Raw genomic sequence first — 17,244 nt, 5'->3', positions numbered from 1 at the left:
ACTCGCATTGGAGGGTCGTTACTTTGATTACGCTAACCTGCCAGCTATAAAAGCTGGCCCAGGTGTTCACTTGCTTTCTTCCCTTCCTTCAGCAGACATCCACACTGTATTGTTGGTTTTGCAAGTTCAAAACCTCCCTAGCACACCTGACACTTCATGCTTGGCTTTCACATTCACTGAGCCATTTTGTAACAACAAATATCTTTTTTTTTGTTTTTCTATTATTAGATAAAAAGACTTTTGAAGACTAATCATCAATCCATTTTCCAGAAGTCTGCTGCAAAGAAACGATTCAGTTTCATGTCAGTTGGTTGCGTCAGTATCGATATCAAGATTAACTTTTCATTCACCTCGGCGTGGAAGAGGAAGAAAAAATGAAAGGGAATCCTGAAGCACATTATGTATGATATGACTGTGGTCAAATTAAGGAACTATTATTTTTGGTGAGCTTCCTTTAGCGTAACTAAACCACAGCTCTCTTTGCTGATGATGCAGATGACTTTATGGATCCTTTCTGACACACCTGTGACTTCAAAATGACCTCAAGAGCTTCAGTAAAATGAGGTCATATCCCAAAGGTCCTTCTTTTTTTTCTGAATGAAGTTCGGGAACATGTTCACAGAATTACAGGAAACTTATGACACACTTGAGGGTTTTTTTTCTCAGTTTTCTTACATCAGTTACCACAAAGTGGTTTTTATTAATAACTTTGATTTCTTTTTCTTTTCTTTTTTTTTGTGTGGGAACATCTTGACTTCTTGTTGATTCAAAAAACATTCATACACCTTAAAATTTAAATTTACTTGAACATTATTATATATATTCCATTTTTTCCTCTTGAATTGAATTAAAACAATTTCAAACACGCAGAATTTCATCACATTCAGTGTGACAACAATTATTGGTGCAAATGAAAAAATCATTTCGCCTGGTGCATGTTTAATGGATTATGATGACAAATGCATTAATAGCTTATTTTTGAAAAAAGCCTGTAGGTATTAATATCACTTTGACATTCATTTCTTGGACTCTGAAGTGACATCAGGTATATCTTTGACACAGATGTTGCGCAGCAGTCAGTTAAATTCCTCAAACTTCTATTTTACATACAAGAACTTTCAGAATTTTCATACATACACACCTCAGGCATTTTTTAAGTGTATGCAATAAGACAATAGGCATCTGAAACATTCCCATTTTTTAATGATGCAGCCAAAAAATAAAAAGTTTGAAGGGTTGAATGTTTCTCTCTCAGAAAGAATTTTAGAGCACGATATCTCAAGAATGCACCTGGTGACACTAAACTTGGGTCCTGATTGTATTTTACTGCTGTCGGAGGGACAGTGTGTGAAGCATCCACATTTTCACAGACATGGACTGTAACTACAACTTGAATGGTTCACAAAGGCATTCAACCACAAGGTAGTAAATGTAGTTCTTATAGAAATTAACGTATTAAATGAATGAATAACAAACTCCACATTTCTATACATCACTTTATAATCACAAGTACACAAACTGGTACTTTTTCTAGACCCAAAATGTCACGTGGTGTAATAAAGCAATTTTTGTGGGAGAAATCTTCCTGTGCTGTTATTTACAGTGTCCACAACAAATGGTACTTAATACGCTCAACTTTATTTTTCAGCAAAAAGATACATGAACTTTGCTGGCACATTATGTTTTTGGTCTTGTTTGTTTTATTTAGATGTTTATATATAGAATATTTCAGGATCTCAGTAACATCATTGTGCATGATTAATAAAAATGACTAAAAAGTGATTGTATGGTTTTATTATGTTAACAGAATGTCAAAGATTTTACTCCTCAGATTAACACATCACACTAACTTTTTTTTTTAACTTCATTGAACATAAAGACAGCACATACAACATTTACTGCAAAGGAGATGTTCACACTGAATTCGCATACTCACATATTTGTGGTCTTTCATGTCTATTTTCAACACTATTAAATACCTATTCAATGAAAATACCATTTCCAACAAATCTCTCACTAACTGGGCATTTACCTCCCACATTGCTGGAAAAAAACACAAAAATCTACATCTACAAGTCTTTCCTTTTAATTTTTTTGTTAGTTAGTCAGTTTGTTTTTGAAAAGCATAGCTAAAATATGTATTTGCTTTTTTTTTTTTTTTTTTTCTTCTACAGATGTGACATCAGTAAAAGTCATGCACTCATACAACAGAGAAAAACTATAATAAATGACTTAATGAAAGAAGTCATTCTGTAAAACCAGACTTGCATACAACAAGTTGAACTGAATGTTTCATTTTTTCTCATCTGCGAGCTGAAAATTGAGTCAAATCATTTGTATAGTGGGAATTAAATGTATAGTGTGACAAAGTCTCTAACTATATTATGGGCATGAACTGCTGAAATACCTTAAACCACCAGAGGGCGCGCCTTCCTCTGATTATAAATCCCGTAGCACATTACACCTGTTGAGTCACCACTTTATCCCTGAACTCGGTGAACAGCGCCTTCTAGTAGTTTGATGGGGCATTACACAAAAAGTAACTTCAGAGGAGACCTGCACTGTTCACTGTGGTCAGACACATCATTGCCTCAGACAGCGCGGGCTGCCATAGTGTCAGGCTGCAGGCTGGACGAGGTGCATGAGGCAAAGGAGCAGTGCATGACGGGACAAAATGGCTCATGGGCCCTGAGTGTCTCGGACAGCAGACGCTGCTCCTCAGACAGAGAATCCACCTGCAGACATGTCAGCAAGCAGATATTTACTTTATCAATGATTATTGATTGTCTTTACCTGTTCAGTTTTTCCAGATTGGATTTGTATGTCCAGTGCAAACCACTTTGACGGTGACACCAGAGGAACACTGAATTAGAGCAATGAAACACATGATCTAATCCAAGCAGGGAGACATAATATCCACGATGAATGTATATTATAATTACCTCTCTTCTCAGCTTCCTGTTCTTCTGCTCCAGCAGCTCACAGGCCTGAAGGAGAGGCAGAGGGAGGAAAAGAAAAAGAGAACATGAAAGGCAGAAATTCATGCGTTTTGGACATTTTACATTATGTGCAGACATATTTACTTTACCTGCTCCCTGCTCTCTCTACCTGAAATGAATTTTACACATCAAAATTACATAATTAACATGTTTTTCTAATTAAAATGTGGCCTTTGTTGTCTTAAGTTTGAGAAAGTCCCTGATTATTCTGTCTCTGGGTCATTTTGTATTGGAGGGTTGAGATTTAGCTCAAACAATAGCTTACCCAAACTTTATGGAGGTGCATTAGCTATGGAATACTACCCTTAACTCCAAGGCTTCGCCCTCCAACAGCTACATGAAACGGTGAAAAAAACTGCCTTATTCTCAAGGTATGCAATTGATCTTCCACACAAAGGTGGAAGAGCAGGAGCATGCACACATGCACGCATGCACGCACACACACACACACACACACACACACACACACACACACACACACACACACACCTCATGCAGAAGGTCAGCTCTCTGTATTTGTCTCTTCCGACTCTTCTGGGCTGCAACTCTGTTCTTCTCTCTCCTCTTCAGCCTCCTGCCTTCATCCTCTGAACCCTGCAAACACACACACACACACACACAATTATTTCCTTTGGTGTATGTCATAGGAGATAACTGAAATTACCCCCTCCCTCCCGGTCAACAGGCTGCATTTTTGTCATTTAACTGTATTCCAACGATTGCATACGTTTTTTTGTTGAAGTTTTGTGTGCTTTGTTGTCGTTTGGCAGCCAAAAATGAAATCAGAGCAGACACAGGCGACACCAACATCTTTTGCACACAATTAAACTGGATATTTGGTGTGATCTTACCTCATATCCTTCACAGAGGAGGTTATTCTTGATATTCTTCTGATGAGATGGGCAGGAAGAATCATGGTGTGACATCACAGATTTTTTTTAAAGGTGCATTAAAATAAGAAAAACAGGAGGATATCCTGCACTCTGACTCTCTCAGAAAATAAAGTGTTATTTGTGCACTGGGCATCGAGTTGAAGGAGATTTCAAACAAACCAGGCAGAAAACAGCCTGCAGTTTCACTTCTGCTTTCTTTTCACTTTTCAATTTCGCTGCCGTTTTAGAAGAAGCAGTGAGGGCAGTTCACATAAGTCATATGACTCAGTGTCCGCAGTTGACCAGAGCCTTTTATGGACTAACATTCACCTCATGTGAATGTGTATAAATCCATAACTAAAAACATTATAGCTAAAACAGTATCAAACATTTCCTCACATTTTCATTTGGAACCAGTGGGCTGCAGACTGGGTAGATGAGGTAAAAAAAAAAAAAAGCTATGGGATGGACAAACATATGTTTGGGTATGTTTTGTTTTGTTTTTTCTCATTGGATTTGTTGACAATAAAGCCAGCCTAATCCTTTACAAAGACCACAGAACAGATAGAGTGCAAGTTGTGAAAAAAACATTTATTTATAGGTTTTAAGAGTAACGTTAAAATGACAAATATGAACGGACAGGATAGATTTAAATGTTTAAAAAGGACTGAGTTCATTTCAGGCTGGGAGAAAGTACAAACTAAGTGTTTGTAAATCCATTTTTACACATTATGAACTGCATAACAGGAGTCAACTTTATTTGGTTCAGTTAAGTCCCGAAGACTTTATTTTATTTTTTCAGAAATTCTGGTGATGAAGCAAAATGATCTGCAAAATCTCTGATTTAAAATCAAGACACTGTTTAAAGACTTTTTCCTTAACCAGACAAGATAAAGTTTGTGAATGTTAAAATTTTTTTACTTTCTCACTTATTGTGATGCGCTGGTGTGACAAGAAAATTCAATGTCAAAATTCAATGTCCCCCTGCGGTGGTATAATTCAGTTGGGTGCGGGTCAAGCGCAAAAAATACGAGATTTAAAATGTAATAAGGGGCCTGCAGCGCACCAAAGAAAATCTTTGCGAATGGAGGAACAACCAGTATGGTGTTCGCTTCATCTGGCTCGTTTGTCACTTAGAAGAAGCAGTCTCAGCTGTGACACTGTTTCTTTTTGTCCCACATGTCACTAAAACAGTTTTCTTCTCTCAAAGCTGTAGCAGCAAATATGCCACAGTTATTTTTTTTCCAAAGTTACCAACTCATTACTATAGTAATATCTCACCTACTACATCACACATCCATGTTGAAATGTGACACACGAAACCTTAATTGTACATGTTGAAGAAAATCTTTCACTATGTTTAAAATTAATAAACTTTAAATGTCATTTTAACTGCTGTTTTCTATTCTTTAATAACTGAACAACAAAAGTCCATGACATTACACCATTACCACTGTTCAGTGGTAATGGTAGCAGGAAGTGTCACTCTGGCTCGCCCTCTCACACGGGTTTCTTACTGAGGGGCCCATAGCTGCTTGCGGCAGCTGCTTCCTCTACGGCTCTCTTGATTGGCTGCCTGTTCCTCGTGGCTCCATTCACAGGAGGGCGGGGGGCGTCTGATTGGCTGTTGAAACCAAACACTTCTCTGTGAATATCTAGGGTGGCCTGGCTTGGTTTCATGTTGAGGATGTCGCAGAGGCCCTCGGCTTGTTTCTGCAGAGTGTTGATTGACTTAAAAAAAAAAAAAAAAGGATCAATAAAGCACCTGTATATTCATCTATAATGCTGTTTTGGCGTGCTCTGGTGTGTGCGTTACCTTTATGACCTGGATGGCCTGTTTGACCATTCCAGGAGCTGCTGCTGACAAGTCGCTCATGATGCTCTCTGGTGAAACACACGCACAAGACTTTCAAATGTCTGGCTTATAGAGAAGTAGATCTTCCTGATTTAAGCACAAGTTGTGAATGTGATTAAAGGTAACTACCTTGATCTGGATCTTTGGACACCTCTTGAGGTTTGACTGCATGCTCATACAGCCTCTGAAAAGTCAAAAACGTAGTTCAGTTATTTTCTCTTTTTGAGTCAACAAGTTTTGTTTTTTTTTACTTTCAACCAAACTGATTTCCTTTGATGGATAGCTGATCTGACATTTATCAGCCCTGAACAAACACAAAGTTACCATGAGACTGATTTATTGAAAGGATAGCCCCTTGAAATGTCCATTTCCAGTGAGATCCCACACCCACCATGACTTTACGCTGGGCTTTGAGGGAGTGGACCACATGTGGCAGGATCTGTCTTGGGTACGTACGCCGCCTCCTGGTGGTCTCAACAATGGTGTCATCTAGCAGGCTTTCCAGATCAGCAGCCTCATCCTCCACTGAATGTGTGAGAGGAGAAACAGAAACTCTGGTTTATATTATCTAATTTAGGACAGCACTTTTAATCGATCAAGGATATAAAGTAAACCTAGAAGTGGCAGAGAGAATCACCTTCAACATCAGGGGCCTCCTCCCAGGGCTGCCCGTTCACCAACACGTTGTCCTGAACAGCCGCCTCAAAGTTCTGCACAAATGCAAATACTTTTCACTACTATACACAGTTTCAACACACAATAAAGCCATCAACAATTCATATCAAATAAAATGTCCAGAATGCATCATTTTTTAACAACTGCTGATAAATCGGATGATTATTTCCTTGATTAAAAGTCTGGTGGAAAAGATGCCAGAAAATAGTGAGAAATCCCATTTTCCTAAAGCTCAAAGTGATGCAGTTAAATGTCTTGTTTTGTCTGACAAAACTCAAAGACATTCATTTTACTATCTATATTTGTGCAAGACAAGCAGAAAAATTTTGCAAAATGAGAAGCTGGAATTAAAGAATATTTGCAGTTTTGCTAAAAAGATTTTTTTTTAATCAACTGTCCAGACACTCTTATTAACTTTTTTTTTTTTTACTTTGTAAAACACATTGGAATTTGGTGGAATCAAATACTAATTTGTCATTAACTTGAAGTAAAAACATATGTTTTATTGATTAAAAAGTGAATTCTCTAATAAAATGTTTTCATTTCAGAGCCTCTTCATATGAGTTGTACTAAGTATTCCTGGAAATGATGAGTTTGATGAATGCACTGCTGACAGTTGTATTAGCTAGACTCCAACCTGTGTGTTCACCTCCAGCTGAGAAGACTCAGTTCAAAGTTGAGGTTTTATTTAAATAAAGAGCTGCCCACCACCAGTGTAAAGCCGAAACCACCAGTTGGTGTAAACAAATGTTATAAGTGCATTTACTAATGTTTTTATGGTTTTTATGAATGCTGACAGCAGAGCAAACATTAAATATAACGTTTTTCGGATGGGACCTGGTGCGCTTTTCTCTGAGCCACTGAGGTTTCTCTGAGCCCTTGTGGGACCAAAAGTCTTAATAAAAATAACCCCAGCAGTCCGTTCAAATTTGACAGACACCATTTGCTTCTCCCTGAAATATCTACTTGTGTAGGTAGTAAAATGACCATGTAAACACTCAGTCAGACGCACCGCCAGCAGCTCCTGCAGTAAAACTCGCTTCGTCTCCTCCGCGGCGTCCTTCTGTCCGTCCAGCGCTGTCTTCAAAATGTCTTTGTATTTATTCATCTGCTCGATTACTTGTTTCTTCGACGTTACTTGCACTCTGTACTGCTGGTCCGTTTCATCGCTCGGTAAGGCTTTACTCTCTTCGGGCTCCATCTTTACCGCCAACTTTGTTTATATTTTTTTCACGTAAACCGGAAATATATTTGAGCTTCCTGGTACGACTGCCAATATTTACCCCCCGGAACAAAAACGTCTGGTATTGCAGGAGGAGAGTTCTGCCCGGTTGCAAGCTATGTTTACAGAGACAAAACGTGCAAATATCGAGGTTTTTCGACATAGTTTGAGCCTTTGACTTTTATCTTCAATGGAGTATGGCTTCGTAGACTGTCACTGTCATATATCAGCCAGTGAGTTTAAAGAGGTATGCACTAAGTTAACCAAACCTATAAACGTAAAGTTATATTAAAACGGATTTTGTTCTCATTACACCCGTTAATGACTACATAGAAGTGAATATACGGAGTTTTGACGTCACAAATATTCATGTTTAAATATTACATCTGTATGTACACCATAACGTTTCAATTCACGCAGACTGTTATCTTTCACAGTCTCATTGCAGTTGTTAGCTACAGTGTTTTTGACTTGTTTCCTTAGTAGTTTACTAACGTCTGTCTTACCACTGTGCAAACCTTCTTCTTTTGTCTTTGCAGGATCTGGAGGATGTGATTCAGAGGACCACTGAGGTCAGCTGTCTGTTCATCTGCTCGTGACAATGAAAATTAATCACAAATAACATACTGAAGTACATTTTAGGACTGAGCAATATAGCTGAAATCAGTGCAGTCACAATTTATGGTTGCTCACATATGTACAATAGATAGTGCAACAAGATTTGAATATCATTATAGTAGTGCTTTAAAAACAAAAATTTAATGGCACAATTGTGAATATTTGAGATGATTAGTACTCATTTTCCACTGTATTTACGCGCTGTTACCAGCTTTTCTTACTTGCTCTCTCATATTGTTAATGTTTACCGCACGTGTGTGTGTGGTTGTGTGTGTGTGTGCGTTTGTGTGCGCAGGCTGGGGTAAGGACTCTTGTTGCAGTTACAGAAGAAGTCAGAGAGTTTGACAGAGTTCTCCAGCTGCAAGAAAGGTCTGTATGTCTTCAGCGTTATGTAATCAGTCTCAGGACATACAAAGTGTCTGTCTCGTAAAATTATATAGCATGCTTGATAGAGACGGCAGAATGGACTAATGCACTAAATGCACAAAAAACTACAAAACTTGAGCTTTATCAGGATTTTTAAAACATTTTTTAACCTCATTTGTATAATATAGTTGGGAAGTTATGAAACAATTATGAAATAAAGTTGGGGTAATAAAGGCAAACTACTGATTTGTACAGATACAAGAATAATAAAACAGCAATGACAAGCTCATAAAAACATGTTAGCCGAGTGCAAAGTTAAAAAAGAAAACCGCCCTAACAATGAACTTATCGAGAATTTATACGTGATGATGTCATTGTTAAGGTGTTTTGTAATTTTATGGTATTTTAGTTTTTTATTTCACCTTTATTATAACATGAATATTCCAATTGAGATTCAAAATTTATTTTACTAGATAGTCATAGAAAACTGTTAGCAATGATTTGACCTATGATCCCCAAAATGCAATAAAATGGCAATATTCAGTGGGTCTGACCTAAATTACAATTATCTGCCATCATTACTCCATCACTGATCTTGCAATGGTCCTTGTCAAGTTATAATTTTGTTGTTGGCATCCTCATTGTCACGTTCACCAATTGCTATAATACTATTACTGCAATATTTTCTTCAGTTGATATAATCCTAAATCTCCGGAAACCCAAGGCAGAGTACAGTCACATTTACTGCTACATTTACTGTTTTCTTGGTTTTTGGTTGTAGTTACTACTTTTTTATTGTCTATTTTCTCTAAAGTAGAACAAGATAGAACCACAACATTTTGTTACAGAATGGAACAGGTATCCAAAGATTTAATTTCAGTCACAACCCTTTTTTTAACCAAAATTGTCGTTACTGCAGTTATCCCTCGTAGAGCAGAATGCATACAATCATTTTTTTTTGGTGGTCTAACAACCCCATATACCACTTAACCTTTAAACAATAGAAATCCCTTTTATTTTAGAAGCTAATTGTGTGTTTTGCATGTAAACTTGCAATTAACTTAAGGAAATGCACACAGAAAAATATCAAAATGAAGCGCCAGAATCGCCCATCTTCATCGACAGTAAGTGCAGATCTTGTGTAATTGTACTCGCTCACTGAAGTCACAGTTACACAATGTAAAGAGTAAAAATGTTTACAGTAACTTGTCCTGCTGCTCTCAGCTGGATAACACTGTGTTTATTATTCAGGGTGTTACTGTTGAATTCTTTTCTCACAGTTATCCAGATCTGGTGGCTCCATGTTTCGGCCTCCATCCGCTGCAGGCTGGCGGGGGCCCCGAGCAGCGCAGCGTGACGCCTCAGGTAGTAAAACAGTCTTCAACTCATCCATCTTTCCATTGTTTTACTTGATTGATTCTGAGAGTAACTGTATCCAGACAGCTCGGTGGTGTCCCAGCTGAGGAAAACAGGAGGTGAGGCAGTTCAGAGTGTGAGACAGAGGGAGGGAGGGTGTTTCTGAGGCTTCTGGAGGAGATAAAGGTTTATTTTTTTAATGATTTTCTATAAAGCTTTTATTGAAAATACAAAAAATGTATACATTTCCTGTACAGTAGCTCAACCACTCCAACATAAAGAATGGGCTTTGCTGCTGAAAAAGGGAGTTGTTCCACATAAAGTTTCTTGCTAAGCTGATCCTCTTAAGAGTTTCAAGTTTCATTTTCTCAGTTGAATAATCCTTTGGGACAAAATTTGGCATCACACTGAAATTTAATCATATCCAATTTCTTAATAGCGTGTTGAAGCAGGTCAGCTGAGCAAAGATTACCTCAAATGTTCTGACTTATGGAGCTACAGACAGAATATTATTATAAAGGCGTCCAACGGTCCTTGAAAATCCTTAAACGTTTGTCTACTTAAGAAGCACAAAGTAGAGAAAAAAAGGGAAAACAAAAATTTGATTCAATTGATTAGAATTTGGTGGTCAAAGGTCACCTTGACCTCACAGTAACATATGCTAATTATGTCAAAAAACAATTAACACAAATGTCTAATAGGATGAAACGATGAGGTGATGACATTATCTATCTAAAAGGTCAAAGGTCAACTTTACTTTGACATCATAATGGTTTGCAAAAACACTTTTCAGGCCATTATTCAACATCATAACTCAGGAACAGAAGGGGAGACACTAATCTTGGGTGTCCACATTAAAGCTGATAGTACTGAAGATGTGGGGAAAGAATTTTGTGAAGCATCCATGTTTTCACAGACATGGATGTAAACTGTAAGTGCAACTTGACTGCTGTGCGGAGGCAAAGCTATAATCTTTAGAAGGAGCTTTAACACCCATCACTTCATAATCATAATGAAGGGATACATTTAATTTCTTTCTTTCTTTAATTTCTTTAATTCTTTAGCTGCACACCCACACACACATACAACAGCCCCTTAATGAAGATGTATTTTCCACAGGACCTTGATGCTGCCCTGCCACAATTCTACAAACACAAAGAGTGTATTGTCGCTGTTGGAGAGGTAGACCACACACATACACACACACACACACACACACACACACACACACACATTTACAAACATACAGTACATGCACATGCATTTGTACTTTTGCACCTGTTGAACCCTATTACTCGTTCTTTTTCTACCTATTTCTAGTTCCATAGCAGCTTTAATACAACATAGAGGACAGAACAAAAATGTCCTCAATCTCAAGGTCTAAAGCTCAAATAGGTCCTCTCAAAGATATAAGGCAAATACACACTTACCACACACACACACACACACACACACACACACACATTGTACACACCACCATTTTACATACACCGTTACTTCTTCTGTTTTCTGCAATTTTCTGTGGAGTTAATAAAACATCTCTCTCTTTTATACACACACAAATATGTTTGCACATTAAAGCACACATGCAAACACACACACCCGTGCACACATTCACACATCTAGCTCCCCGCCAGTTAACTTTAATGTGACTTCTGGTAACGTTAAACAGATTAAACTAGTTAAAACTACTAACTCCTCCTTTGTGAGGAGAAGTTAATGAGCGGAGACCATCTCAATCTTTCTCATGCACTTACACAATCACACACACACACACACACACACACACACACACACACACACACACGCGCACACACACCCCCTTCATCTGTGGTCATCTCTCATGCTGCCCGTTGACGAATGTGTGTTTGTCAGGGCAGATTTCAGGCATCACAGAGCTGAATAAACAGTCCCAGAGTCCCGTTTCCATAACTGTTGTTTTTATGGATCAGGTTGAAGCAGACATTTCCACCCCCTGCTGCACTGAACATATTTTCGTTCATTCGCAACCTCTCATGCATTTTACCTGCAAATGCTCAAGAAATTTTCCTTTTCTGCAGCAGAGCATTAGACTTTAGATTTGAGTCAAACTTCAGTCGCACAATGAAGAGTTTTGCCTCGACAGATTTTAAAGTCTTTTGAGGCAAATTTGTGATTTTGGGCTACAAAAAAAAAAAAAACTGACTTGACTCGTGATTCACTTGAGACTTGACACTTTAATTTGATATTGAAAAATACAAAAAGAAGAGTGTATTAGGCAGCTACAAAATAGCTACAAATCTTTAATTTTTAAGGACTTGGTCTCAGTTTTGTAAAAATAGACATTTTATGGAAAATGTTCACATATTGAGTCATTTTAACAGTGTGCATGAAGAAGCTTTTAAAGACTTCCATTCAACTCACGATAATGTTTTAGCTTTTCAAAAGATAATTCTCTTCAACTCTCATGGACAGAAACAGTTTACACCTTGATATTTTAATAAAACAAGAACAATTTTGCAAGCATTCAATACTCCAGCTCCCGTCACGCTCTGACAGTTTGCTAAGGGCTCCTGGAATATGATCTGTAATATTGTTTTCTACTTTTATCTCCAGATTGGTTTAGACTTCACGCCGTGGTGTGCTCCCACACAGGAGGACAGAGACAACCAGGTGAATGTCTTCATTAAACAGCTCGACGTCGCCAAGGAACTGGACCTGCCTGTGTGAGCACAGTATAATAAAATGATGCAGCTGCATTTTTTTCACCTGCATTTTATCAGTCATCCTGCTGCTTAACCAAGAGGATTAAAAATGTGCCTCTGTCACTCAGCAAACATATTTTCATGGTAGTAAGTGATTATAAAAGCACTCGTTTAAAGTACAAGTATCTTAATTTTATACTTAAGTACAGCACTTGCATCAGTGTACTTTATTACTTGCCACAACTAGTTGTGACTGATATTCCAGTTAAATAAAAGAGGTAAAAAACAGTTTAATAAAAACACATTTTACTACAAATTACCATTTGAAAATCTGCCATTTGTTTTGCTTTTAATTCTCTTTAATTGTAAAATAAATGAAAATAAATAAAACTCTTGCGATGATGATGATGATGACACCTGTTGCTTCCTGTTTTCTGCAGGAACGTCCACTCGCGATCAGCTGCTAAGGTCACCATAGCAACCATGAAAGAACAAGGTGGGTCTCCTGCTCCATTTTGTCATTTTACACATTTACACGGCTGCTAAAACAGACATTCGGACGTCACGACTTTCTGATCTTCCGTCAGGTATCAGTCGAGCTTTGCTTCACAACTTTGCGGGGAAGCCGTCAGTCGCTCTGGAAGGCGTGAAGGCTGGTTACTTCTTCTCCTTTCCACCTGCTGTCTGCAGGAATCCACAGGTAGGCGTGAATTCACACTTTTTATGGGTTTGATCATTTTAAAAAATTAAAAATAAACAGATTATCTAGCTTACAAGCCATGAGGAGAGAAAAACAAAAAAGTAGTTTTGAGCCTTCTGGTCCGTCATTAATAAAGCTCCTTCCGTCATCAGCAGGAGGATCCATTTCTTGTTAGATGTACCTTCTAACATTTATGATTATATAGTTAGCATAAGCTCATGGGGAATATACTGTATGTTGAAGCCAAAAGTTAATGTGTGTATGCACCCAAATAACTGCATGCATCATCATCAAAATGGTCTTTGGTCTCACATGAATGATCAGCTGCTAAATGTGCACAGCCGAAAGTCTTTGTCTGCTTTTTTGTTAAATCCATAAAACTTCAGCTGAACTTTTACTCATCTGCAGTCATATAAAATGTACACATAAAGTACATCATGCTCTCACTGACACATAATGCACTATGGGTAAAAACACCACCCCCAACTTATAAAATACACACTATTTAGCAATAAGGTCACAATACCATCACAAGTTATATTCCCATGGTCATGAAATTCCTGGAAAACCAGGTGTGGAAATGTTTTGGAATTAATAGAAAATTTGGAAAAAGTTTTGAGTATACTTTGTATTGGGTATTGTGAAAAATATGTAAATAATAGAAGTTTTTCAAAAGAAGTGTTCATTTGAGTTTAAGCAGTAAGTGGTACTAGTTGTGATAATAGTAGTGTTATTTGTACACTGATGGTGGGGTTGCAGTATTAGTAAGTGATAGTAATTGCAATAGTACAGCATATTTTTTTCTTCGTAATATTTGGTAATGAATAGCAATACAAATGTGTTGTGGTGAAGTACATGTTTATGTTGTCACACATGTATTACATCGTTGATTTCACAATTGAATGGTGGTAAACGCTTCAAAACCAGAAGCAGGGAGGTCGACGCTCAAAGACACAGTGTCCTACAGATATTCCCATTTTTGTATAAATGAAGTGAGGACAATAAGACCTACATCCTCACTATGAAGATGAGCATTTCGCCTGTAGTGGAAGAGAGTGAATCTGCTGTCCTGACTTCAGCCGCATCAGTCCATTACGATGAGGATAACAGAGTGACACATTTTGATGCTACAGAGAGACAGACTGATCAAGCAGATCCCACTGGAGCACATCTGTCTGGAAACAGACTCTCCTGCACTGGGGCTTGACAAGCATGTGAGTTACAAATGATTAAAACTCATCATGTTTAAACATTGTATCAAAGCTGTATCTCCTCCGCAGGTGTTTTAAAACTATTTCTGTTTCTTTGTGTCTCCCAGGTGAGGAACGAACCTTGTAACATCGCTCTGTCCTGCCGGTACATCGCCGACGTCAAAGGTCTGTCTCCACAAACTGTTCAGCTCGTCACTGCACAAAATGCACACAGACTCTTTCCCAAGGTGAAGAGGCGCTAAACATGAAGTACTCAAGTTCTGTAGTGTAAGGTTTGGCCTGAGGGAGGCGCCAGAGGTAACTTAAATCATAAAGACTTTATGCTTTGTTTGGAAAGTTAGCGTTAAGCCGTGTTCAGCGTGGCTCGATGTGATGACGTTCTATAGCCTTATTTAGTCACTTGTTAGCTACCGCCTTTTTAAAGGCGCATAAAAGCTTCAAATTTTTTCATCATAGGGGATTTTTTAGGGCTTCTAACTAAAAAAAACCCATCGACCTTGAGATGAGGGAACCAGAGGTGCTGAATTGTTAATTCATTTTTGGGTTTTAGGACTCATTACTGCGGTTCTCTAGTGGCTGTTCTTTGTTGGACTCTGCAGTGTTCTGAGTCGAATACTAACTCTAGCATGCTAATATATGTTAATGTTTCTAATAATGTTTCTAAAGATGGCATTTTAGCATGCTATATTAGCATTTAGCTCAATATACAGCTATGACCTACAGGAATTTAGTCATCAGTTTTTGAGGTATAGAAAACAAAGCGCTGCACATGTGAGACTTTTGTGGCTAAAAGTAGGAGAGAAAAGTATTTGTCATTAATAATTCATCCTGACCATGGAAGTTCTGGACTAATGAGCCATATTTATTCAATTCTCCCAGGCAAAGTACAGACTAGTTGATTTTTTTTTCGAAACAAGCGGAAAAACAAGGCAAACACTTCTACCGCCTTACATTTAATAAAAGTGGGTTTATATTCTTAAATGAATGACTGATGGCATAATGTATTTCGGATATTGTATTATGATGTATCCTGTTTAAAGAAGTATAACACTGAGAGTTGAAGTGTGTTCAGGTCCAGTGTGTATTTGTTGTATTAGCTTGTGGGTCCTGTCAGGCTGCAGCCGTCTACACCAGGTGTGTTTCATCTGGAGGAGAACAAAAGAGACATTACAAACAGGGGTCAAATAGTGTGTTACGTTATGACTGCTGCATTCAGTTAGATTCAGTTACATGAACTGTTTAAAAGCTGCTAAAAGAAAGTTGTTGTTATGCAGATAGAACACAGGGTGAATCAATTTATGTAAGTAAAAAAAACAAAAACATATAAGACATATTCTCATCCAAACTTGTTACACGTTGCTGTGTCTACATATTACGAGTTAGATATCCTTCTGCGTCTGCTCTTTATGTTCTGGGATGCTGTGATGTCAACAAATGCACACGAGGATGGGATGAGGCAGGTTATGTTTAGACAACAACAGCACGACAGCCAACGCCGGGATGTTAACAAACACACAGGCAGGAATGGTTAGGATTAGGATTAGGCAACAAGGTACACAAAAAAATCAGACAGGAAGCGAATACCAGACTCCCAAACAAAAGTCCATTGTTTGTGGAACCCGTCCACTGCACCTCCTGACCGTCCTACAGGCGCCCTCGTGCTACTTTTATTACCTTTATTACCATCAGCATTTCAACCTGACATTGTCCTATTTCATGTGCGTGCCGCAGGTTACGCCCAGCCGCGTTGCCGCCTGCGCGAGTATCATGTGGGCGTGGCAGGAAATGTCCATTGGCATATAATAACACGGCGACTGGTTCTGTCTGCTTATGTTCTGGGCTGACACCATCCAGCGGTGTATCATGCGCATGCAAAAGGTGCCTTTTGGCGTAGCGCACTTACGCCAAAATCACTAACAGAGTGGTGCTACTTTACGAGTTCGAAATGAGATCAGGCTGGGGGCCCCTGACACTTTGGGCCCCTGAGCCTGTGCCTAGTAAGCCTGTCAATGGACGTAATAATAATGTAAATTAAGAACTACTTTGATGAACTTAAGACCACCTTTCTCCAGGTACATGAGTTATTATGGAAGTAATTCAAAAGATTGAAACACTTTGAATCCCATACTCTATAATTAACCATGGACACTGGGGCTGCAGCAGTATTTCAGTAAAGTCTCCAAATAAGACTTCTTACAGCTCTCCTCGTAGTGCCTTCTCTCCGGTAGCTTGGCAGGGGGCAACCGCTCACTGCAGGCCGCCCTGCGCTGCGGTCCGGCGGTCAAAGCAGTGAGGAGGACAGGGCTGGTCTGCAGGTGACTCCGGTAGTGTCTCCTCTCAGTCCTCTCCCAGGACTGCCGGGGGTTCATCTCCACCTGACACCACGTCTCCCTCCGCAGGTTCAGCTCCAGGAGCGCGCGCTCTGTAGATCCAGACATTGTGTTTTTTAGGGGATGTTTTTCCTTTTATAAATTATCCAAAGTGTAGTCTGTTTGTGATGCTGCTGTTTCCATAGCAACGGGAAACCTGAAGAGGCGGGCGTGCGTCTCAAAGATCTTGTATGTTTGGAAAGATGAGTCACTTTGACAAGAGTTTAAAACATATACTGGATGTTTTTACCGTCTTTTTTGTTGAAACTTAAGTTGAACCTTTATTTTCCCTTTTTTGCTGTCTTTTGTTCCCCATT

At 38.6% G+C, this 17,244-nt stretch overlaps 4 protein-coding genes across 7 annotated transcripts; 1 reads left to right on the top strand and 3 right to left on the bottom strand.

Moving 5' to 3' along the window:
* Positions 1 to 1,181: 1,181 nt before the first annotated feature.
* batf3 (basic leucine zipper ATF-like transcription factor 3) lies at positions 1,182 to 4,066 on the bottom strand. The gene is made up of 4 exons (XM_042503845.2): positions 3,851 to 4,066; positions 3,489 to 3,593; positions 2,943 to 2,987; positions 1,182 to 2,735 (listed from the first exon to the last, which is right to left on the bottom strand). Exons 1-4 carry the CDS (start codon positions 3,923 to 3,925, stop codon positions 2,592 to 2,594), a joined length of 369 nt encoding a protein of 122 aa, XP_042359779.2. The 5' UTR covers positions 3,926 to 4,066; the 3' UTR covers positions 1,182 to 2,591.
* Positions 4,067 to 4,441: 375 nt separating this feature from the next.
* nsl1 (NSL1 component of MIS12 kinetochore complex) lies at positions 4,442 to 7,669 on the bottom strand. Its single transcript, XM_042503802.2, has 6 exons — positions 7,414 to 7,669; positions 6,364 to 6,436; positions 6,118 to 6,251; positions 5,856 to 5,910; positions 5,688 to 5,755; positions 4,442 to 5,602 (listed from the first exon to the last, which is right to left on the bottom strand). Exons 1-6 carry the CDS (start codon positions 7,600 to 7,602, stop codon positions 5,372 to 5,374), a joined length of 750 nt encoding a protein of 249 aa, XP_042359736.1. The 5' UTR covers positions 7,603 to 7,669; the 3' UTR covers positions 4,442 to 5,371.
* A 30-nt stretch (positions 7,670 to 7,699) lies between these two features.
* Positions 7,700 to 15,625, top strand: tatdn3 (TatD DNase domain containing 3). 4 transcript variants are annotated; one of them, XM_042503553.2, is made up of 10 exons: positions 7,700 to 7,870; positions 8,163 to 8,195; positions 8,537 to 8,610; positions 9,888 to 9,972; positions 11,083 to 11,145; positions 12,559 to 12,668; positions 13,088 to 13,143; positions 13,235 to 13,347; positions 14,481 to 14,561; positions 14,666 to 15,625. In XM_042503553.2, exons 1-10 carry the CDS (start codon positions 7,814 to 7,816, stop codon positions 14,798 to 14,800), a joined length of 807 nt encoding a protein of 268 aa, XP_042359487.2. In that variant the 5' UTR covers positions 7,700 to 7,813; the 3' UTR covers positions 14,801 to 15,625. The 4 variants fall into 4 exon arrangements, with proteins under 4 accessions (XP_042359487.2, XP_087945364.1, XP_087945365.1 ...); XM_088089238.1 differs by lacking the exon at positions 11,083 to 11,145; XM_088089239.1 differs by lacking the exons at positions 14,481 to 14,561; positions 14,666 to 15,625 and adding an exon at positions 14,427 to 14,477.
* spata45 (spermatogenesis associated 45) lies at positions 15,573 to 17,240 on the bottom strand. The gene is made up of 2 exons (XM_042503554.2): positions 16,756 to 17,240; positions 15,573 to 15,703 (listed from the first exon to the last, which is right to left on the bottom strand). Exons 1-2 carry the CDS (start codon positions 16,994 to 16,996, stop codon positions 15,684 to 15,686), a joined length of 261 nt encoding a protein of 86 aa, XP_042359488.2. The 5' UTR covers positions 16,997 to 17,240; the 3' UTR covers positions 15,573 to 15,683.
* Positions 17,241 to 17,244: the final 4 nt, after the last annotated feature.

This window comes from Plectropomus leopardus, chromosome 16 (genome assembly GCF_026936395.1).
Source record: "Plectropomus leopardus strain MGB_pleo_1.0 chromosome 16, ASM2693639v1, whole genome shotgun sequence".
Taxonomy (NCBI): Eukaryota; Metazoa; Chordata; class Actinopteri; order Perciformes; family Serranidae; genus Plectropomus; species Plectropomus leopardus.
Note: the sequence above shows the minus strand (reverse complement) of the source record. Positions and strands in the feature narration are given on the sequence as shown.